Source organism: Notothenia rossii (genome assembly GCF_949606895.1).
Source record: "Notothenia rossii genome assembly, chromosome: 7".
NCBI lineage: Eukaryota > Metazoa > Chordata > Actinopteri > Perciformes > Nototheniidae > Notothenia > Notothenia rossii.
This window is the reverse complement of record NC_136905.1, coordinates 22,248,208-22,272,541: the sequence shown is the minus strand read 5'-3', so window position 1 is coordinate 22,272,541 and position 24,334 is coordinate 22,248,208. Positions and strand designations below refer to the sequence as shown.

General features: G+C 40.9%; 1 protein-coding gene across 8 annotated transcripts in view; it reads right to left on the bottom strand.

The window, feature by feature from the left end:
- phactr4b (phosphatase and actin regulator 4b) overlaps positions 1–15,331 on the bottom strand; it is a 28,994-nt gene extending 13,663 nt beyond the window's left edge. The window contains exons 1-3 of one of the 8 annotated variants that reach the window (XM_079691356.1): positions 15,293–15,331; positions 8,240–8,350; positions 7,512–7,556 (exon numbers count right to left, since the gene is read on the bottom strand). In XM_079691356.1, coding sequence (XP_079547482.1) covers positions 7,512–7,524 — 13 coding nt within the window. In that variant the 5' untranslated portion in view covers positions 7,525–7,556; positions 8,240–8,350; positions 15,293–15,331. Of the gene's footprint in view, positions 1–3,456; positions 3,659–7,511; positions 7,557–8,239; positions 8,351–12,817; positions 12,973–14,123; positions 14,264–15,171 lie in introns of those variants that run through there. The other 7 variants (XM_079691353.1, XM_079691354.1, XM_079691355.1 and 4 more) reach the window with 7 other exon arrangements.
- Between the last annotated feature and the right edge of the window lie 9,003 nt (positions 15,332–24,334).

Here is a 24,334-nt window from a genome sequence, read left to right as displayed (position 1 = left end):
TGCCATTAAGGCTTAGGATACTCCATTTAATGGCATTGTGCCGTCGTGGTTACATATTGTGATTGACAGGCACACTGACAGGGTGCTGAGCTCACAGAGAGTTTAACACGTTAGCTCTTCCAAGGCTGCAGCTGCTGCACTCAGCAGACATAATATTTACCAGTGGAGAGAGAATGGGGTCTAATTTAAAACATCCAGTCTCAGGCACACACAGGATGTCCCCTCCTGGATGTCTGATTCCCACAGCGCTGTGCTCTCAAATAACACCTACAATACCTATGGGGCATTATTAGCCCTCTAATAAAGAATGTAGAAACATCAATATTATCATTTCTGGAAAGAAACTGCGTTTGACACACACAGCAGGCGCGGCGGGGTTAGCTACAGACAAGCTTTCCTGAAGCTGGCACGGTTTCAGTATCTTGCTAAGGGACATTTTAGCATTGTGGACAGTTGCTGACACAGGATTCAAACCCATTTTTGCAGCTGAAGGACAGAGTCTTTAACCGCTGCTGCACAAGGCTGCCTCAATGCTACTGGCGGGGTAACATTTGAACCGAATGCTTACAGTGTTTAAAAGTAGGACATCTGTATTAGGGCTGCACGATATTGAAAAAAACTGACATTGCGATATTCTTTTTGCGATATATATTGCGTTTTTTTTTAACTATATTTAACCGGATGAAGGATTTTAGTCACGGACGTATGGATCTTAACTGGTTGACTCATCATACCTTAAGTCATGATCTAACATGTCATGATAATGCAGGTTGCTTACCCTCAAATAAGGGGGTTCATCTGTGAATGAAGAAGAGTGGTGTCTAGAAGGGATCCAAGAGATTAAACGTATTATATTAAACTATAGGAAGCTTTATTATCACATTAGGGAATTAACATACGTGACCAAATAGGTAATTTAACTTTTTATTCCACAATTAAAACCTTTTTTGTGCAAATAACAGCAAAGTAGTGGACATCTTTTAAACAACATTATAAAAATAAAATTAAGAACAGCTATACACCAGCTACTTTATGCCATTTTCAACCTTTCTCATATGGTGTAACACCGGCAAAGGCATCTTAAATAGTTGTTTGCTGTGCATGCAGACACAGAGCCTGCATGTCACTCCACTCAAGTACCCCTGACATGAGAGCAAGTTTTCCTTTTGTAGCAAGCAGCAAAATAATTGTAATATGACATGTTTGAGTAATTTACCTTCTTAATATCGAACGCCCTAAAAAATGAATAAATAAAAATCACACGTCCCTGCGATGGGAAAATCGTGCATGCGCATATCGCGGTTATCGCCATGACACGGTATATCGTTCAGCCCTAATTTGTATAAACGAAAAAAAGAATTAAAATATAAACCGTTTGAATTGATGGACCAATTTAAACATGAGGCTTTGTTGTAATGTCCTGGAGATACTTTTTTGACAAGCCCAAAAAAAAAAAGATACTAGTCTACCTGGAAGAGGGGTGTTAGGTGTCCAGCTTCCATGGTGGAGGGACTTTAAACAGCATGCCATGAGGAAGCATGAAAATCAGCTGTCCTATATATGTCCCAACAGAAAATACAAGACGGACAAGTTCCAGAGAGCTGTTCGAAAACCACAGCGGGGAGGCTCCCGGTTCAATAGATATGTCCACACCATGGAAGGAAATCCAGCTTATCTTGGCGAGGTAGAAATCTGAGGATTCAGACCAGCTGCCATAACATCCAGATTAAGCATTGCTTAAGGCCGCCTGTGATCCAGAACTGAGGTTCTCACACAGCAGACTGCCCCGTCACAGGAGCCTCTGACACAGTGGCTCAGCTGAAGCCAGTGAAGCAGGATAAGAGCTGCACACTCCACGGGGCGCTGCAGATACCACGATTACAGAGGACTCAGCACATGCAGCAGCCATCTATTTGACGAAGATGAACGACCATGTTCTTAGGTTTGTACATTAAACATGGACGTCCGATTATAGAGTGTCAATCCACCAACACAAAGAGAAAAAAGGAAAAAAGTGCAGTACGTCCGATTCAATTATCACACCCAAGACAGCTGTGGATCCACTCGAAATTATTCCTCAGATACAGAGAGAGAAAACTCTTCCTTACATGTCATTGTTTCAGCTGTAGTGAGAAGTGGTCTGGTGGCACTACAGCTGTGTATGGGAGTGGGAGGAAAGGGTCAAAAAGAGCCACAAAAAGGGAGATCGAGTACAGGAGTTATGGGAAAAGGGGGGTGGGGGGGAGACAGCCTGGAAACACAGGGAGGAAATGGCACTCCACCCTGACTCTGTGACCGAGAACAAAGACAACCTATTTCCCCTCAAACTCAACGACAAAACCAACTAAACTGCTCATAAACACAGTGCTGCTTCAAAGTAAATACAAATAATATTTTGGAACATCTCGATATCGTGAACATATTACATCCAACAATCTGGGTTTTAGTGGTCCTGCTCTTTAATCAGCAGCTCTGCCAAGATAAGGCATACCGGTCAGGAAGCATGGGGGTGTGTGACACTGTGTGTGTGTGTGTCCCTCTGACGCACCCCCATCCTGAAGCCACACCTACCACTCAGACATCTCCCAGAGTTCACTCTAACCTCATGATTCGATGAGTCATGTCGGGCCTGGTCAGGTGAGCATGTGGTTAAAGGAGACTGTTGTTATAAAGGAGCCAGCCTTCAGCCAAAGCTGCTGGCCAAGCCTTCCTGATCACTCACATTAGAAGCACAGGGTTGGGAAATACCTCCAACTTCATAATAAGCCTTACTCTTGCCAAACCAGATTATGAATTGTAATCTACTTAATTGACACCACACAAAAGGGGCTGTGATCACTGGGCTGGAATCTTTTTTAGACTAAAATCATTCAACCATTTAAAATAGCTGAGTAGGAGCAGGTCAAAAGAATAGCCTTTGAGGTGTGAGGGAAAGAAATGTATGACAATAGTTTATCTGTCATATTAAATCACCACTTTCTACTTTGTCAAACCCAAGGTCAAGATCTATAATGAAAGATTTGTGTGGGCTTCGGGTCTACACACTTTGTAATATTAAAAACTGTACAAATTGAAAAGAAAAAATAGGAATGAATCCAAAGTTATGCAAAATCTTAAAGTCAGCCACAAGCTCTATTTACACAAATCCATAAATAAATTAAATGTATTTATTAATATTTAATCTTACTGATAAAATACAATCTCTAGTTCACTGTAATGAGTGCGCAACACACAAGTGTAAAAACACAGCTGAGATTCATCCACGTGATCCCTATGGTTTAACATTCCTAGTGGTTGGTGAAGGTGGGGGCAAATTTGATTACATAATCCCCACCCCTTATCTCTCCTCTTTGCTTTAACTCATTGAAAAAGCACACAACTCCTTTCAAACCATGCATGTAACTGCTACGCAACTGTGAAAAGTAGTTGAGTGCATGAGTGAGTCAGTAAACTCACCACCATTGTTGTGTTGTTGTGGGTCCTGAGCTGGGTTCTCCACTCGAAGGCTCTGTCCCATGATCCAGCCCCAGAGGGGCCTCTACCTGTCCTGCACCCAGGGACTAACACGCTACACTGGACAGCTGCACCTGCCTAACTCCTTCACAAACTCCCCAGGTCTCCTCTACAAGTATGTTCTTCTTCTCTGGGTTACTCTCGACTATTTGTCCTCTACGCCTTTCAGTTCAGTCCTCCCCCTTGTCTTCCCTCCCGCAATCTCCTTAAGACCTTCCCTCCCTCCAGGAGTTGGACTCCCTCTCCCCCTCGCTCACTGACCCTCCCTCCTTGGCTCGTTTCACAGGTCAGCATTCATTGAAAGATGCCTGCCATTCCTGAGAGAAAGCATGTTATGTTTTCAATTTAATGTGTGTGCTGTGGTATGTGGTGCAATGTGTGTATACAATAATGCATGTCCACTGTGGTGCAGCGAGTCTCCAGAGAGCAAGGATTTTTAACACTGATGAAACAACTGGAGTTTAAATCAAAACACACATTATGTGCCCTGAAAAACTATTATTTACCGCACACTGGCGTCAGTATTTTCTTATTTTTCTTGCCTTTTTAGCACTGAGATGACAAAGAGAACAAAAGTGAGGGTCTGTAAAAGCCATTCACACATTAGTAATGCATCCATCCATCCTAACAAACAAAATCCTCAATTCAGTCTCGATGTGAAGCATGGAGCTGAAGAAAAATGGGGCAATTTCAATCACAGCCCTGAATCAAGAGAAAGGTCACTTAAAATCTGAGACTTTTAGCGGGAGCTGTTTAAAGGTCAAAGGTGTCTGAGATGCTGCTCCCTCTCAACATTTCAACAACAGACTTGAATCCCAGCAGCCACTATGGCACTGAGCTCGTTAATAGCAGGAACGAAGGATCACAAGTCACTCTGACGAACAGGAAGACGCCGTGGTTTCTACATCCAGCATGCACGCTTATATTAAGCTACTACTACGGGCTCTTCATAACTAACAGAGGGTGTTTATCATGCCGCTCACCTCTCTTAATGCCTCCAGAGAGCATTTTATGTACATCTCCAAGTCTCTTATCACAGTTTTGCAGTCATTAGCAAGACTTTGAAACATGTTTGCCAAGGAGAGCTGGGGCTAGAATAGTGAGCAGAAATTAGAAAGAGACAGCCTTCTCTAAAGAACAAGAAGAGTGAGAGCACAGAAAGGACCCCTGAAGTACTGCTTTGATTCCTTTTGAGATTTCTGTGTATTCAGAAAAGCTTGTCTGACTGCTCCTCAGAGGAATCCAGTGTCATTATGCCTAGATAGATCTGAGTTTCCTGAGTGATTGGCTTCATTTCGAGCCAGTCTAAAGATGGAGAGCGAGTATGTTCGGCTGCGTTCCTTTTTCTCTCCCTGTGCCCCAAATACAGCCTCCACACCGGGCCCGCTTCCAGAGAGAGCGGAGCCAATCCGCATGAGCCCAGAACCTGTTGGCCTGACCTGGATAACAGACTGGGCCAGGCCACTTCAGCAGGCGCTCAGACTGAGCAGGTAAACACACACACACACACACACACACACACACACACACACACACACACACACACACACACACACACACACACACACACACACACACACACACACACACACACACACACACACACACACACACACACACACACACACACACACACACACACACACACACACACACACACACACACACACACACACACACACACACACACACACACACACACACACACACACACACACACACACACACACACACACACACACACCATGGGGAGGGTGTGGAACCTATGGATAGCACTCTGAAGCTGTGTCACTGTTGCAGGTCTCATTCATGATAGAAGAGGGTTCTTTTTAACGTCTTAACATATGCTTCTTATTTTTCCCATGAGGACGTGGTTTCAAAAGCTTATCTGCATGGACATCAGTGTTTCCCCTAGGATGGAGTCATAGCAGCGGTGCTAAGGCACGTGGGCCTAGCCTAATGTGAGTGCGGAGCGCGTGGAATTTTTTAGTGTGTGCGAAGTGCGCCCCGCCAATTTGTTTCTATGTGTCAGCACAAGAAAGGCTCTTGAGGCCTAGTACCAGGGCCGGTTCTAAACAATTTGCTGCCCTAGGCGAGATTTTAGGTGAGATTTTATATATAAAGAATAAATGAAAAATCTCTACTAAAGACAAATACACCTTAAAAACAGAAATGTATTGACATAGGTGATATACGTCAAAATTGCTTCAAATGTATTCAGTATTGTATGAACATGTTTTAATTGGGGGGTGGACGTCACATCCTCTAGGGGGTCCCCTTAGATGCTCCCTCAGGAAGATTTTAAAGTAAAATGCTTCAATCTGGTGCACTTTGAGCACACAATTACTAGAGACCTGATCTAGGGCCGGGGCACAACTCTAAACCGCCCATATGAAAAAGATCGGTTTACATTTTAATAATCAAATAAGTATATGAACATAACCAATAACTTACCATAGCCAATAACAAATAAATGTAACTTATTTTATTTTTGTTGTTCATTCATATCTTATTTTACCTAGATAACATTTATTTATATATTCCTATTTTTGTATCCCTCCAACTTTAAACAATATTTTTGGTTTACTGTCCTATAGTATACATTGGAATGATTTCAAACCTGTTTTTATTTATCCTAATAATTATAAAGGAGTGCCTTGGAAATATGTGTTTACATAATTTGTGGTCAAAACGTTTGAGACCCACTGAGATAACTTCGACTAAAGTGAACTATCTAAACACTCAAGAGTCCTTTACCTCACTGAGCCTCTCAGTCTGACAGGAGAGCTCTCCTCCACCCTGGTTGTAGAAACCTCTACTTCTTATGTCCGTTAGCGCAGCTAGCACCAGATTCTAATAACAACAGCGCCGGTACCGGTGCGCCCTCTCTCTCTCTCTCCCTCGCTCGCACGCTCGCACTTTGGCTGTGATAAGCCACTTTCATTACTTACACCGCCCATCGTACAGGGCAAATGAAAAGTGTAACCGGGGTGAAAAGGGGGTTACATTTACTTAATTATGAATGTTGTTACATCGAGGCCGAAAATTAGGATGAGCACCAACGGTAAAAAAATAATAATCCCCTTCCAGAGCTACCAGCGCAGCGCCCCCCAGATCTGGAGCCCTAGGCAAATATCGGCCCTGCCTAGTACATACAGTGGCAATGTCTCAAGATTTAGCAAAAATACACCTTTATTGAACATACAGTAACACAAATACTACAAATTGATTATTACAAACAATCAAAAATGAAAAAGGGTCGCCACTTATTATTATTTTAATAAAAAATAAAAAGTATAACAAATATTCTTTTAATTTTTTTGGGTACCTGGCTGGCGCCCCCTAGCTGCGCCGCCGTTATTTGTATACAGGGGAAACACTGGACATTGCCTTTGATAAGCAAGTTAAAAAAGACTGGGATACAACACGTGTGAACAGGAAGCTATTTCTTAATGTTATATGCTGTTCATCCACATTATGGAAAGTACACTTTCTTGTCAAGAGCTAGATGAAATCATGAATACCACTCGCAGATTATCAGTACATTTGAAACTTTAAAAAAAAAAGGAACATAAATAAGATATTGTGTGTTAACTGAAGAGCTACAGGTGATGGTGGACCAAAGGCAATCAGTGCTCATAAATCAAGGTCAACAATTCCTTTTTGCTTTTCAGAGCATGTTAGACAACGCATATTCTCCAAGTCAAATACAAACCTCATAGAAATGTACTGAACCCTCTCCTATGCAACACACATAACATACAGACCTATGCTAACCACAGCAAACCCCTGAAAAGACAAACTTTGGGAGGGCGCAAATCTTAGGCCCTGAGATGGAGAAGATGTACGGCTGGAGTCCTGAGTGGCTCATAAAAAGTGCACAGAGCAGACAGACCCCATAAACACATAGGATGTACAGAGAGATGAGTGGATCTACAGATCTCCCCACAGCATTAACACTGCACTTAACAAGCCACAGCGAGAAACTTGGTACTCACCACGATTTTCCATTACAGAGTTTGAGCCACACCAATCAACGGTTCCTGAAAAACAACAGTTGGAGAGTCAGGATCAGATCGAGATGTAAGCTGAGACACTCGAGTTAAACAAGTTAAAACCGTGTAATGGTAAATCAGTTTTTTTTACTATTAACCGTTTTATCTTCATCTACACAGCGTGCTTGGATCCATAAGTCTTCAATCATATCATTAACATTCCTTAAAAGCCATAATTAATCTTTTTAGTATAACATTATCTGAAGCATCTCATTTAAACTGATGTGGGAAAAATAAATCCCTGACCACTTTCAAGACAAATACAAAATCAAACCATGTTTAGTTACTTCAATTTAGCTGAAGAAATCGCATATTAAATACAATCATATCATACATATCAATAATTAAATATATATATAAATGTTTTTAATAGATTATCAGCTCATAACATTTTTTTTTAAGTCTTAGCATAGCTGGCAGTCTGATACAATTAAATATGTTTAACATATATAATGTAAGTATATTATATAAAATTGTAGATAGTAAAATGTTGCATCTAAAGATTGTTATATGTTTTCATCACAACTTAGAAAACATGATAGAGCTTTATATAGCAATCATTCAACTTAATAGCTGCATAAATGTATCCTTCTACAGCATTTGGACTATAAATATCCTTAGCATCATTAATAGTGGATTTATGAATAAAAAATAAAAAAGTATAGACATACATTATAGAAATTCATGGGTGGGGGGTGGTGGAGGTCCTCAGCAGCAGTAGAGCAGTTTTTGTTCAGGTGTCCATCAGGCTTAAGATGGCAGCTTCACCCATCCTAACCCCTCTGATAAAAGAAAAACAAACACAATAAGATTATAGTTGTGATTAACAAAAAGCATAGGGAGTGAAGATGCCTGTATCATCGCAAAAAGAATAACAGCTTATAAATCTGAAAGTAAGACACAATTTACACGTGACAAAGTGTGACAATCATTTGAAATCTCATGTGGATAGAGCAGGATAGAAAAGTGTAAATAGATCTTAAAGCGTTACACGGGAAAGGCAAACCTTCCACATTACCTTGTATGGTGTATGGCAGGGGTCGGCAACCTTTTTGATATGAAGTGCCATTTAAAAAAATAATTGTTATCAGCGTGCCAACGATCGAGTATTATCAACGGGGGGGGTTTAGGAGCTTGACGCTCGTCAACTATCAGCAGGAGGGCGGAGGAGCCTCGCTGCGGGGAAGCAGTGTGTGGACCTGTCAGCGCAACTCGCATGATGCCGAATTTAACAAACACATTTAAATAATTGGTTTAAACGGCATAATAATAAGGACGATCGTCCGTTCTGTGATTCTCCAGAGCACACATGCCATGATATTAGGGTCATGCAGAGTGAGATGAGATCGCTGTCCCTTTAAGAGAGAGAGAGAGAGAGAGGGGTGTGGCTTGTGCATGTGTGTTTGTGGATGGTAGAGCGACAGTGAGAGAACCTATGGAGAGAACGTGTGTATGTTTCTGGAAGTGAAACGAGGAAGCAGAAAAACAGAGGTCTGTGATGTATTTTGTGAAACAGAAGAACAGCTAAATAAATGCAACGGCCTCCCAAGAAGAGCTCGACTCTCTTTAAAGTGGGTTATCGAACCTGAAGCTTGTTGCTTCTGCCCTCCTCGACTACGGTCTGGGAGCCGACAGGAAAGTTCAACACACAGATGGCCAGTCCGCCCCTTTGTAGCATATTATGTCGATGAGAGATGAGCAGATCGCCACTGGCCTTTCAACTAAATACACAGCCACGCAAAAACTGCGGCATTTGTACAGCTCCTTATGGGTAGGCCTACTGCAATTAGTGAAGTGCTTTCCTCCGTGGTGAAACGATCAGCACTGCACCACGGAGGAAAGCGGCAGAAAGTCACCTGGAGATAAATAGAGCGGGGCTGCGTTGCGTGCATGGCTTCCTTCTGCAGGTAACGGGGAGACGCGCTCTGGCGGCAGTCTCGTTCAGGATCCGAAAATACAATTTAAATATTTTTGCACACTTATTCCACTTATTCCTAGTGTGCCACTGGTTAAGGTGCCGCGTGCCAATGCTGGCACGCGTGCCAGGGGTTGCCGACCCCTGGTGTATGGAGTCGGTACTAGGATAAGAGAAAACAACACATTTTCTTAAAAAGAGACATAATATTTAACCTTGACATGTTAAAAAGTGACTTAAATAAAGTAGATCTTGAAGTTGGATAAAAGTAGACTGGTTGTCTAAAAAAAGACAATGATGCTACTGTGGTTGTCAAACTGGATGACTGAAGTAGTGTGAATCTCCATCCATTACATCACACAGTCGTCAGTGTTAGGTCTCTGACCAGCTTCCTGGCATTCACACAGACTTTTGGTTTCCATCTGGGCATTGTTCAAATTATTCACAGGTGGAAAAGTCAAAACGCTGTCATCGAAACACTCCAACAGTGGAATTAAACACTTATGTTGGCCAAGTGCACCACTTCGCAACCACAAAGTAATAACGGTTTTAAGTACCTGAAGTGGGCATTTTATGTATGGCAAAAAAGACGTTGCTGTGGATTATTATAGTTATTGACTGAGCTGGCAAATAAATATCAAATAGGGTTTATTAAATATAAAAGAAATGCATGGGCATATTGATGGAGCCCCGGGGCAGAGAGCAGCAGAGCGGGAGGGAAACAGAGTCAACTGTGATTTCACTCAGAGGGTAGAACCAGTTGATAACACCAAAGAGAAGAGAGAGAAGAGTTAAGAAGAGGGCTACAACCAAGGGATGGAGATTACTTTCGTAGCGACTTGTTTAGTCTATAAAATATTGAAAAATGTCCATCACAGTTAAGTAAACCCAAAGTGATGTCTAGGAAGGTTTTGTTTTGTGTATCAATATTTAAAAGTTTGGTTACTGCATTTCTTCCATTTTCTGCATGACAAATTATTATAATAATTGATCTATTCTCAAAAAAGTTTGGCAATTATTTTCCTGCCAATCAACTTCAAACAGCTGACTGAAGTTTTCAACATACAGTACGCTACATCTCTTTGACTGAAACGAAAACAAATCTCCATTCTCATAAAAGAAACTTAGCTAAAATTAGCAGGCTTTACTTTCCTGCTAATTCTGGACCTGTTGCCCATTTGTTGAAAATGGAAATATCAGCTCTTGTCAGGTCAAAGACAGAAGGAAGGGAATGTTCCATAATGCTGTGCTAAAACTAGAGCTGTAAGGACTGGCCTATTAGACTGCAACCATTTTGTTAATTAAATTGTTTTTGGTTCAGGATTCCTAAATGAGGATCTGCTGCCTTTCTGTGTTTTACATCATTATGACTTTGATACTAGCTATTCTGAGGCATCACCTTGGGCTCTATGGAATTCTCATTTGCACTTGGGACTATTTAAAGGGTTTCAATGTAAAAAATAATCACTAGCTGCAACCTTAGACTTCGTAGCATCAGAACACACTGCACTGCCGGTTGACTTTTATTTGCAATAAAATAGCTGCTATACTACACAATCCACATCTTTTAGAGGCAATCTAGAATAAATAAATCACAGATATTTGCCTAGCATGACAAACAGGAAAAACAAATAATTGTTATAATCGCTCAGGAAAAAAAGATGCATATGACCCAAAGTCCAACCCTAAATGAGACCATGCATTCCTTCAGTTCTTCTCTCAACAAAACTGATGAATTTGCATGTAGGCAATTCTTCTGGCAGTACAATGGACCTACACATCTGCTTTATCTCTGAATTACTGATATAACCAAATTGGAGCCATCTTGACTGGTGGGCAAACAATATTTTCAACAAATAGAAATATAGGAGCAAAGGTCCAGGCCACAGGAGGCCTTTTCACAAGACTATTCATTTAATCAATGATCATGTTATTCATGATGATGAAGTAGAGCACTACACATGTGTAGCTGTGTAGAAACTCAGAAACCATTTCCTTTACCCATCATTTGCATTTCTGTTTTTCCGTATTCTTTCGTGTTCCTCTTCCAAGTCAATTTACTGACAGGGTCAAAGCTTCCCCATGAAAAGAAGAAGCCTGCGTAACGACATACATACGCAAAACAGGCCGGCCTACAACCACATAAATGGTCTTTAAAGTATCGTAGTGTTCGCAGTACAGCTGTCCAATCAGACCGGAGGATAAACCCCAAGAGGAGAATATAGTGTCCATGGTTGGTTGGAGATGCATTGGCCGGATGACTCAAAATAATCGAGCCGAGTGGTGAGCATTTCGCTCTATCCAGGGAAAGGGAAAATATCTTTGGTGTCTGAAAGTACGAGCGGATTTGAAGCACTGGGGGGGTAGAGCTGCAAAAACTGAGAATTTTCCACCATTTCAGCCACAGCCCCATGTGTTATGTATGCATAAACACTCGCATGCATCGCTGCACGTTAACTACCCCACAGAATATCCCCCAAAAAAGAATTGGCTTAAGCAGATATATTCCACAATTAAATATTGCTCTGTTCACTTGCTGTTTCTGTCACAGGCCCAGAATGTGCCCATAAAAAAAGGGATGTTGATGGCCTACTTCCCTTCTGAGTCGTTAACCCTCTCCCTGCCAAACACAGATCAATATGAAAGGTGATGAGTTCGTCCAAACTGTGCAGGAACCTCAGTGTCTGCACTGTCATGAAAGAACACTTCTTGGGAGCCTTTGACAGCCGCCGCAAGTCACATCAAAGTCTTGGGCAATAAAATCGAAGAAGACAGAACGAACAAAAACACCCAATTGAAACGTAAGTCAAAAAGTGATTTCCCCCTCGTCAATCATCACCACTCATACTTTAATCTTAACTGCAACTCTATACAATCAGGAGACCTTATTACAAACCCACATCCTTTTCATGGAGGATACCAACTGGGAATTTGTCCTGTTCCCAGCTACCACAAACCCACACTCACTAGGATAGAAGCCGCCAATCAGGTATGTGAAAGTAGCCGCTTCAAACCCTCGAGATGTCCCGACCGTATAATGTTCTGTGGGGCGCACACACCCTCACTGGAGCACTCTTCTAGCGTTGATTCAATTACGATGGGAGCGGAAACGGCAGCAGCTGGCTGGCTGGGTTATGCCATCTTTAAATAGCAGTGTGCTTCCCACTGCAGGGCTTGGTTTTGGGCACAAAAATCCGACAAGTCCTTTGAGGGACATCATTAACACAGAGCTAAACGAAAACAGACTTCCCAAAAAGTGACGTTCTCACAAAGAAGGTGAATATGAGTTAACAGCAGTATGTCTCGAGTCAGGTATGAGCCAAAGCATACTTACAGGCCTGATCCTGAGAGGTATCAATGATAGATGTGTAGTTGAGAAAAAAGTGGATGCTGTTACGAAAGCAAAATCCAACCTGCAGTCTCTCTCTGCTTGGACCTTTCTACAGCGTGTATCCGAGCAACACAGTTTCAGCACCCCTCTCCGAAATGGATGGACAAGGGAGTGTGTTCCCAATCCGGGCCGGGTGAGCGTCACCACCAAGCCTGCCCCAGAAAAGTATCATTCACCACCACAGGGACTGATGGCCCACTTTTATCCTGTCTTTTTTTAACAAGTACAAAATGCTCCTTGCCTTTGCTAAACTTTTCTTTTCAGAGTCCCTACACCTGTATGAAGTTTACATTACAGGGATGACTTTTCACCATGATGAAGGTTATGGATCACACACACACAACAAGTGTTTACATGGTATATGTTCGCTCACTTTACACTCAGTTTCTCCACCTTAAAGCCAGGCTTGCTGCTCTCTGCAGGGTGGGGGGGTGGAGCACAGACATTCAGCTGAGAGCTCCGGTGGAATCTCAGAACAGTCACATCTGTGGTCTAACCGAATCAATCAAGCCCAGCTGACAGTTTAACCATTGGTGGTTGACTCTTAATGGCCCATTAAAGAGGGGAGGGGGGGGGAGGGGGGCTTCAAATAGGAAGTGGAAAGAGCTGCAACACAAGCCATGGGGCAGCAATTCTTTCTCAGAAGAGAAAATTAACTTCAGGAGCTATTACGCCATGGCCAGATGAATCCGGAGTGTACTGAGAAGAGATGCAGAAGGTGAGGAGGCATCTGACCAGACTGTTAGCCAGGGATTAACATGGGACATGAGACAAATGTATCATTGGACATCATTGGAAAATAATTATAATAATAAGACAGCCAAACAATTATTATAGCCACATGCACACTTTATGCATGTTAGGAAAAGATAAACTAAAGCAACTATCAATAGGTGTTCAGGAAAAAAAGTGTGTCAGCCTAGGTTGTCAATATATGAATAAATTACTGAATGTTCCTTAGGGCATCCATTATCTTACAATGTCCTTGAGGAAATCCAATCAATAATACAACGCATGACTTACAAATTTAAATCTTTGCAAGGCTACCATCTCCAGAATTACTATTTATTATATCAGGTCATGCAAGTGCACATATTATCTGTAAAGAAGACGAGTGTATCACGTCTTCCATCTTTGCCCGAGCGGTCCTAATTAGATTTAAATGGAGTGCTGATTTCTAATTGTATCGCCGAGATTAAACCCACAAAAACTTCACTGCTGCATTTCCTGAGGCAAGGTGTTGAATTACCTGAGAGGTGGACGCGGTCTATGGCGTGAAAAGCATCAATTTAAAGCGCTGTTAGTCCTGGCAGAAGAAACACACGGAGTATGTGTGAAGGCTTTCTACATCTACATCTCGCGCCAGTGGACTCAAGATGCTGAGGAGTGAGTGAGAGGGGAGCGGGTCAAAACAGCCGCAGCGTGCACAGCAACATCCGGTCACGCTTTTCAAAATAAAATAAAATGTTTTTTTCATTTTGCAACATTTTATAGGAAACACAACTTAAAAACTGGACATGTAAGGTGGGATTCGTTACGCAGGGATTGACCATTTTTTATGATTTGTCACTTATCTTTTGCATACACACATCACGAAGTGTAGCCTAGTTATAACATGTTGTCACTTGTCAACGTTATAAATTAGTTATTAGGCTACTTGAAAGCAACGGGATTTCTCGAGTAATTCTGCACCTTTAAATAAAGCTGCAACTCAAAGTGCTTTGATTTGGCAGCTGGTCAGTTTTCCGATTCTAGCAGCATCTCCTTACTGATGGCTGCAGGCAAAATTACACATGCAGAGGAAAAGCGTTCCCAGAGGCCTGCAAATGAATTTCCCACAACATGACGCACTGTTATAACGGGAAAAAAACCCCGTCATACAGACCTTTAAGATGCATCCCACTGACGGAGAGATCCGACAACAAACAACGACACACACCATCTACATCCTGGAGATAACACACATCCTTTGTTGTGCATGGACGCCTGTGTGCACACAGATCAGTCGAAAATGGAGTTTCAGGAGGTGAAACAGGAGCAGTGAATTCAGCGAAAATGGAGCACAAAAGCATTGATGCTAAGGCACACAGACTTTGCAGATCACCAAGATATTTACAGGCAACACTGCACTGTAAACGTGCAATTTACTCGCGATGCCGGCTTGTTTTGTGTCGGCCAAGTTGCAGCGAAACTTAGGTTATTGTCTGACGAGAAATCTTCCCTCCAAACTCAGTCAGTGTGGCATACTTGCTCCCACATGACACCAGCAATCACATACCCTCTCTCTGTTGACTTACCCTCCTCCGCCTCCTCCTCTGAAATTAGTTAGAGCCAATGTAAAAATAGCAGCCCGGTCATTTCCACACCTCACACTTTCCCCCTCATCCAGTACCCGGTCCAAACATTTTGCGCACTTACCGGAAACCATCCCTTGCTGGGCATCCTGGTACCGGTAGTTCTCGGTGGAAGCTGCAGCTCTTCTGTGGGCGTTGCTAACACAGCTCCTCTTTGTGTTGGGAAGACTTCACTACCCACGAGGCATTGCATCGCATTGATCTGGGTGGGGTGGGGAAGGGGTGGAGGAGCATTCCGTTATATTGTCCAACTCCCCCTGTTATAATGAAACAATACGACGTTCACAACGGTGGGGAGTTGGACAGTATAACATAATGAACTGTCCCCTTATCACTCTATGTACCAATAATTTATTACAGAATAATAATAGTTACTACACAATTAAAATATTCTGTCTCTTTTAAGCCTAGAATGTCTGATACATCTTTATAAACATATAAAACAAACCTCAAGATGTATTAATATGGATTATTATAGGCCTAAGGGAATTCAGCTGTTAGGCTGCATTTTAATACAGTTATCTTAATAACAAATGAAGACTTGAATACAACCCCACCATTTGTTTACCTTTCATGCCAGAATATAATAGACGTTTTTTGTTATCATTGTGGCATTGGTAAATGTATATCATTTTAATACAAAACATTTCGGTTTCAAATAGGAATATATATATTTCACTTGCAATTTCAGTTTAGAAATGTATAGGCATCCTTACAAGAACCAGCTACTGTGAAGGACCTCCTATTTTACCATTAAGTGGCAGCCCAATTCATATTTAAATTGTATATTAATGAAAACATGTTGAAGCTTTTAGGTTACTGTGTAATTAAATTGTCTGCCATTTTATAGTTTTACTTGACCACATTTCAGAGGGAAGTATTGCACTTATCGCACTTATTCGGTAACTCAAGTTTTACCAGGTTACTTCTCAGATTCCGAATCACAAAACATAATATATTTTTGTTTGGCATTGAAAGGACATTTTGATGCTATACTTATGCTTTTGCATGAGTAGATGTTTGCACGTAGGACTTTTACTCATGATGGGGTGTTTTACACAGTATATTTTTACTATTTTTCAATGATCTGACATTCCCTAGTGTGAATAAAAAAGTAAGCATTTATTGCCAGCCTATTACATTACACTACTATCCTGCCAAAGGTGAGCTTAGTTTTTGTCGTAACATAACCCTTAACAGTTGAGCAAATTCCCTGGATAGTACTTGTGTGTAATCACATCGGCTTTATTATTGTTAATTTACTTAGTATATCTAGAAACATAAATTGCAGTTCCCTAAAGGTGCATAACTAAAGGTAATAGCAACACATATTAAATGTCTGATCAGACATCATGATCATCTTATCTAAATGTGGTTTTTTTTGTAATGTTGATGTTGCTCCTATAACATAACATGATTGAGAGAGTTTTCCTATCAGTATTTATGGTAACCAGAGGCCATCTACTGGCCAGTTACAGTGACAGCATGGTTCTAGCATCTCCTTAAAAAAAAGTTATGGTAGGATACACCCTATGGATACACCATGTGAGTTTGACCAACCTAGGCTATATCATAACAACCACTGTGGACCCAGCGCCGTATAGGGCTCTGTGTGGACCTATACTGGTGCAATCAAAAGATCTTCTAGTCATACGCTGAGGATTTATTGGACCGGAACCTGGATTGTCGAGACAAAAGTCAATAATTAAAGGAAAAATAATAATATCTGATGAAAACGGACGGATAAATAATATTTTTTATGTATTTTCGTTTAGATCATTATTATTATTATTATCATTATTATTATTATCATCATCATCGGGATAAGAACGGAGTCTATATGTCTTCAGAGAACTATGAGTCTATGATGACTGGCATCAACTCTCATGAGGAGCATTCAGTCGAGTACAGCGACCGGATCGCTGCCATGGAGGAAGAGATCAAGAAGGTGACCGAGCTGTTCGTGGACAGTCAAACCAAGCTGGAGCAGTGCACTGTCGACCTGGATGAGAAGCAGCAGAGGAAACGAGTAAAGATCTGCTGCAGACCAAAGAGAAACTGACTGAGGAAGACTTTGGCCGTTTCTCAATCGCGAGGAAACTGGCTTCCAAGCCAATATTTCAAGGATACTATCGACTGCCGCCGAAGGACTGTTCCAATTTCCAGCATACTTGGAATTCCACCGAGGCCACGTCCTTGGTTTGGGGGTAATTTCGAGGCTGCACATGGGTAGACTTCGCGTCCTTCAAATCCCCACAATGCTTTGAGCACGGACCAATTTCAAAAACCCTTGCGGAGAATGGCTGAACCGACGCAGCACAGCACACATTTAAATGTAAATATGTAGTGGCGTAGAACATGTGTTGGTAAATATGTTATTTTGTTGCATTTGTTATCACCAAAAATGTGTTCCGTGAAAGTAAAGCATGTTCATAATTAGATAGACATCGTGAGGTATTTATTTTCGGTACAGTTTATTTTGAAACCGTTAGAGATAGTGGCACACTAGTTAGCCTATTCCATTCTTCTTTGTTTTCCGAAGCCGTGGCTTGGAAGTATACTTGCTTCGTTTCTGAAGGAAGTGACTTGGAAGTATGCGACTACCAAGCCAGTATCCTTGCTATTGAGAAACGGCCTGTGTCAGCTCTGAGCTCAGCGCGTCGCAGGAATCTCTGTACAACACAGCGGGACAGTTGTTGAGTACAGTGGACACCAGCACCAGCGATGTGTCGGGTCTGCATGAAAAGCTGGACAGAAAGAAAAAGGTGGAGCAGCACAACAGTGAGATCCAGCAGAGCTTCTCTCAGCGGATGGTGGGGGCGTTCAGCAGCATGCAGCGCTGCGTTCAGGAGGAGCGCGGCCCGTGGGCTCAAGCCCCCCCCCCCCCCCCCCCCTTAAATAACTTCAAAATTCTGGCTAAGCCCCGGATCCCTGAGCACGGCGTGGTGGTGAAGGGTCTGGAGGAGCCGAGGAGGTGACGGTTCACAAAGATGAAGTGTATCAGATCCTGGAGAGAGGGTCAGTGAAGAGGAGGACGGCCTCCAAGCTCATGAACGCTTACTCCAGTCGCTCCCACTTGGTGTCCTCGGTCACCATTCACATGAAAGAGGTGAAAATCTGATGCAAAGTCTGATGAGAATCTGATGCAAAGTCTGGTTTAAAAACTGCTGAGCAGAAAATAAAGACATAAGAAAGAATCTGAGTTGTCCAAGCGTCCTCTGTTGCCCTCCAGCCTCTCAAGTTCGGGCAAAACACTGAATATAGGCCAAAACCCGGAAGAACTTGATATGGATCCTTACATTTTTTTTTTATAGTTATAACAACACCAATACAGGGAGCATTTTGATTCAGGTAAAACCTGAAAAAGCAATAAAATATTTTTCCTTGTGAGCGTTCGATGTGTTATTTTGACTAGAGAAACTGTTGGGATTTATAAAAAAAGCAGCAGAGCAGCGTCTGGAGTTTCTGGTTCAATATTTATCTCATAACTACAATGTCATTTCCTAATTAATAATAAACTATATTATTATCACTGATAATAAACATTGATAAGGTATCGGCTTTGGCCTTTTAAATCAGGTTTTATGATTGTTCTATCATCAATTTTGAATAGAGCATTCCAGCTGTTTTGCAAGGACAAGTCACCATGAACACGCAAATAAATGAAGAAGATGTGATAAAATAACTATGATGAGCACACATTGAGTGTGTAATGATTAGAATAAGCATCCACAGCATGATGATGCATAATTATACTGTATGTTATTTATATGTAGATCATTGCAGTGCTGGGTAACATTCAGAATATCAAATATTACAATAGTATTGAAACAATAAGGCCTATCTTAATATCAAGGCAATACTGTAGGGTTCACTATGGGGCTTTCACCAAAATAATGACACTGACATTTTTGATAAATAATCATCAGCGATATGGATATAATTATTTGTTAATGGCAATTAACAATACAATTACAATAGCCCGGTAATGAGCTTTTCTCAATGCAACCTTTAAACCGAGAAAAAGCACAAGACTTATTAGGTTGTCCAAAAAACACGATATTCAGTCCCATATCACAATATCAATACATTATTCAGCCCTGGTGCATTCTATACGTTTGAAATCCTTGTCAACAATTATTATCTTCTTTTGCATAAAAAGATGGACTGACACTTTTTTAATAAAAATGTACTTATATAACAGCAAAAAATACACGTTCAATATTGTACAGTCCAGTATTCAATCTAGTAAATACTTTATTTACAGTTTTCAATTACAGAATATATTGAAAGGCCAAGGAAAACAATACAGGGTACATGAAACACTAAGGGGACAACAAATACAAAAAATAATAACTGTCTTCCTGACAGTTTAAAGTATTACATAAATAGTTTTTTCAAAAATGTTGTCATTGCCTCTCCTGTAGGTAGGAGTCCTTGAATGCTGAGTTGTATGACATTGTGCCAAGAAAAGTCCTTAAATACTCTTGAATCATTTCTGAGTAATGGGTTTGCGTGGTAGCAGTCTTCCCATTTGTACAATAGACAGCAATTCCTTGAGCCAATGTTAAAAGTGAAGTGGTAAACTTCCAGGGCATTGCACTCTGGCTGTAATCTCAGAGTGAAAATGATATAGTTGATAACCTATAACCATAAAATGAAGCACTTTCCTTGGAAGAGCTCCACAGCAATGATGAGAGCATGATTGAGATAGTGTCAAGCCAATAACTGAAGGGAGTGACAGCCTAACAGTGATAGTTCCTTCACTGTCAACGATTACCCCCCCACAAAGTAAGACTTTGCACTTTGCCCTATACTATGTTATGCAGCATTGCACAGTATGGATTGTTATGAAGGACAGGCAGCTGTCTGAGCCCATGTAAAAAAACAGGATCCTGTGCCTTGGTAGTAAACAGTAGAGGGTAAAACACACAGTCGTTCTGCTGAAAGGGTTATTTTATGTTTTAGCATCCGCTTGACTTAGCATGATACAGTCCAGTCTTGTTGGAAAATACCCCCCCCCCTCCATGGTAAATCCCCGGGCACAGCTGTGTGTGTGTGTGTGTGTGTGTGTGTGTGTGTGTGTGTGTGTGTGTGTGTGTGTGTGTGTGTGTGTGTGTGTGTGTGTGTGTGTGTGTGTGTGTGTGTGTGTGTGTGTGTGTGTGTGTGTGGCCAGGACGCTGGGCTATTGTTACACTGCACATTCTTGGAGAACAGCTGTGGCATATTTGACCACTGGTAGCCTCAAGATTGTTTATCAGCAGATTTCTGCTTCAACAAGTTTGGCATTTTTGCCAGATTGCAGATGAATGGGCGCTTGTAAAGCTTTATGGATGCCTAACAGGCCCGATACTTTATTATAACAAACACTCGTAAATACTGAGGCAACCTATTAGTCATGATGAACCAGACGAGGACAAAGTGCCTCTTAAACCATATGATTTGTTATTGAGGCAATTATTCCAACCTGAAGGGCATCATTTTCTTAATCCCTCTCACCCAGTTCACTCAGCTGTCACCAATCATGGCCAATGAGGAATGTTTAATGAGTGTGTCACATCAGTAAGGATTGTATATTAAACTAAGTATTGCGCTTGTTCAGAAATGGTACGGCATTTGACCAAGATGGAAACATCTCCAAAATGTCACCAACTACAACATGTTGTCTTGAGTCTCTGACCATCGTGATGGTAAACAAACTTATGTAACTAGTTTTTTCCAACTTGGTTTTTCTTTTCAGATTTTGTTTTGTTTTTGTTTTTACAACATTAGGAGCAATGACTTTTAACAATTAGTCTCCATCGACCAACTCTACAGTCACGTAATGTACATTTAAAGAAGCTGCCAGACACAAAACAATAACCATAGCTGCAAGGCAGTAATGGGGTAACAGAGTTCTTCAGACAATAGCAGAGAGAGGAACTTTAGGAGGAGAAAAGTGCAGAGGAAAAGGTGAGAGTTTGTTTGTTTGTTTGGGGAAGAGGAACTTCCTGTTTTGGAGCTCAGTATTTGCTGAAGTGGATACAATGGTGATGTCTGTTAGCAGCACTGCGAAGCTACAATAGTTACTGTTAATGTGGCACTCATGATAATCAGCAGGACAGATTGAAGTATAAAGAACCTAAGCACAAAAAATATTGTGTCATTTATCCTCAGATATCACAGTTTGAGTAAAAATATAATCATAAATGAGTCCTTATTAATATGAAGAAGACGTTTCTACCACTACTGTTCTGAACAAAGACCTTTGTTCTTTTTACAGAAGATATTTTCCATGCAAACCAAAGTTAGCCATGGAGTGCCACAGGGCTCAGTGCTTGGACCTATTTTGTTCACATTGTATATGCTTCCGTAAGGCAATATTATAAGGAATCACTCTGTACATTTTCATTGTTATGCGGATGATAACTCAACTATATTTATCCATCAAGCCTGATGAAACCAATGATCTAAATACAATTCAAGACTGCCTCAAGGACTTAAAAACGTGAATGACCTTAAACTTTTTGATTTTAAACACGGCCAAAACTGAAGTTATTGTACTCGGCCCAAAGACTCTACGAAACAAACTATCTACAGTATTAACTATAGATGGCATTAATTTGGCCTCCAGTGAGACTGTAAGAAATCTTGGTGTTATATTTTATCAGGATTTATCCTTCAACGCCCACATGAAATCCATCTCAAGGACCGCCTTTTTTCATCTACTTAATATTGCAAAAATCAGGCATATCTTGCCTCAAAAACGATGCAGAGAAACTAGTGCATGCATTTGTTACTTCAAGGCTGGATTATTGTAACTCTTTATTATCAGGGTGTACCAAGAAGTCAGTTAAGTCGCTTCAGCTGATTCAAAATGCTGCAGCATGTGTACTAACCAGAGTCCGGAAAAGGGACCACATTACTCCTGTTCTGGCTGCCTTACACTGGCTCCCTATAGAACACAGGATATAATTTAAAATTATTCTTCTCGCCTACAAAGCCCTTAATGGGCACCCAGCTAGAAATGTTTGGTGCTAAAAACATTCTGAGAATGTTACAGTCATTGTCCTCGGAAGGTTTTCAGCGGGAAGTTTTTGTTTGGTTCCCAGAACGTTCTTCTGAAAGGTAGGATAACGTTCTCTAGAAACATTCTTAAAATGTTTGGTGATAACAGTGTTAGAACATTATGCCCTCCTATTCTTAAAACGTTTTCAGCGGGAAGTTTTTGTTTGGTTCCCAGAACGTTCTTCTGAAAGGTAGGATAACGTTCTGTAAAAACATTCTTAAAATGTTTGGTGATAACCTTCTTAAAATGTTTTTGAAAACATTGTTAGAGCATTATGCCCTACTATTCTTAAAACGTTTTCAGCTGAAGCTTTTATTTTGGTTCAGAGAATGTTCTTCTGAAAGGTAGGATAACGTTCTCTAAAAACATTCTTAAAATGTTTTTGCTGACATTGTTAGAACATTATGCCCTACTGTTCTTAAAACATTTTCAGCTGCAAGTTAGATTTTTAATGTTGCCAGAATGTTATTATTTTAGAGAAGGATAACATGGTTTATGTTAAAAAAAAAAGTATGCAAATGTTCTGTGGTAACAATTAACTAAAATATGTTTACATTATTAGAACATAAAGACATAATATTCCTGTGATTGTTCAACTCAAAAGTCCTGGGTAAGAGGACTGACCACTGTGGTCATTAGGAAGATTATGATAGTTTACTTATCAAAAGGTTCTTTGAACATCAGATTAAAACGTTTCTTTAAAACATTATTAGAACCTTTAGGTAACATTAGCCAAAGTTGTGAGAACATTCCCTGCTAGCTGGACACTAGGATTATTTTTGATAATTTACTTCGCTATTGGAATTTGACTATTAACACATGTAAAAGGATGACTCGGAATCAGCTGGTGAAAGTAACATTTGTTTATTAGAAAATGTGAGCTGGGAGGTGAGGTTGGTTAAGGCGGCAGTGGGAAACAGTTGTTCCAGGGTGGGTAGAGAGGCCTGGCTGGTCTTGGGAGTGTGGAAGGCCTTGGATTCCTCCTGGGAGAGACACAAAAATGAGTGTGAGGCAAAAGCGGGCAAAGTTGTCAAAGAATATGCTGGTAAAAAGCTGGAGTGGCACGCAACAAACCGTTCATGGCAACAATCCGGCAGGGAATGAGTGCAGGCTGCAGGTTTTCATAGTGTGGCTGATGAGCAGGTTGCAGGTGTTGTTGATTGGAGATTGCTCCCAGCCGTGTAGAGCAGACCAGCAGGCAGGTGGGGGGGGCACTAACCCACTGACAGGGGTTTCATGGACGGGCAGTGATAGTCGGTCCATTCTTCTATATGTCTGTCTTTGGTTTTCTAAGTGTTATTCGATCCATATGACAATAGAGATATGTGCATAAACAATAAAAACACTTGGGGTATAATGTTCGAACAATGTTATCACCAAACATTTTAAGAATGTTTTTAGAGAACTTTATCCTACCTTTCAGAAGTACATTCTAGGAACCAAAATAAAACTTCTCGATGAAACCATTCCTAGAACAATGAATGTTAACATTCTCAGAATGTTTTTAGAACCAACAATGTCTAGCTGGGAACTCAGACATGCCTACGCAAACATGCAATATCATGAATTACATGCTTGTTTTTTTCTAAAAACGAAAATGTGTTGACATCAGATTTCTTTTAAACATCCTTTTCAAACAAATGCAGCAAATTTGTTTTTTAAAGCGCACTACAAATAAATCTGACGTTGACCATGACCCTGTTAATATTTCGCATAACAGGAACATTTCATAAAAAAATAATAACCTCTTGAAAAAATTATCCAAATGTTGCTTTCAAAATGTTCTTCTTTGGTTATCATGTAACATTGAGGGAATGTTTTATATAAAAACATCTGTAATGTGTTACCCCAAGAACGTCCAAAACACATCCTCAGAATGTTGCAGGCAAAACGTTAAACTTCAGAGGAACATTATTTGAAATATTAAACATCCTCAAAAGGTTCTTTGAACATCAGATTAAAAAGTTTCTTCATAACATTATTAGAACCTCTAGGTAACGTTAGCCAAAGTTGTGAGAACATTCCCTGCTAGCTGGGCACTAGGATTATTTTTGATAA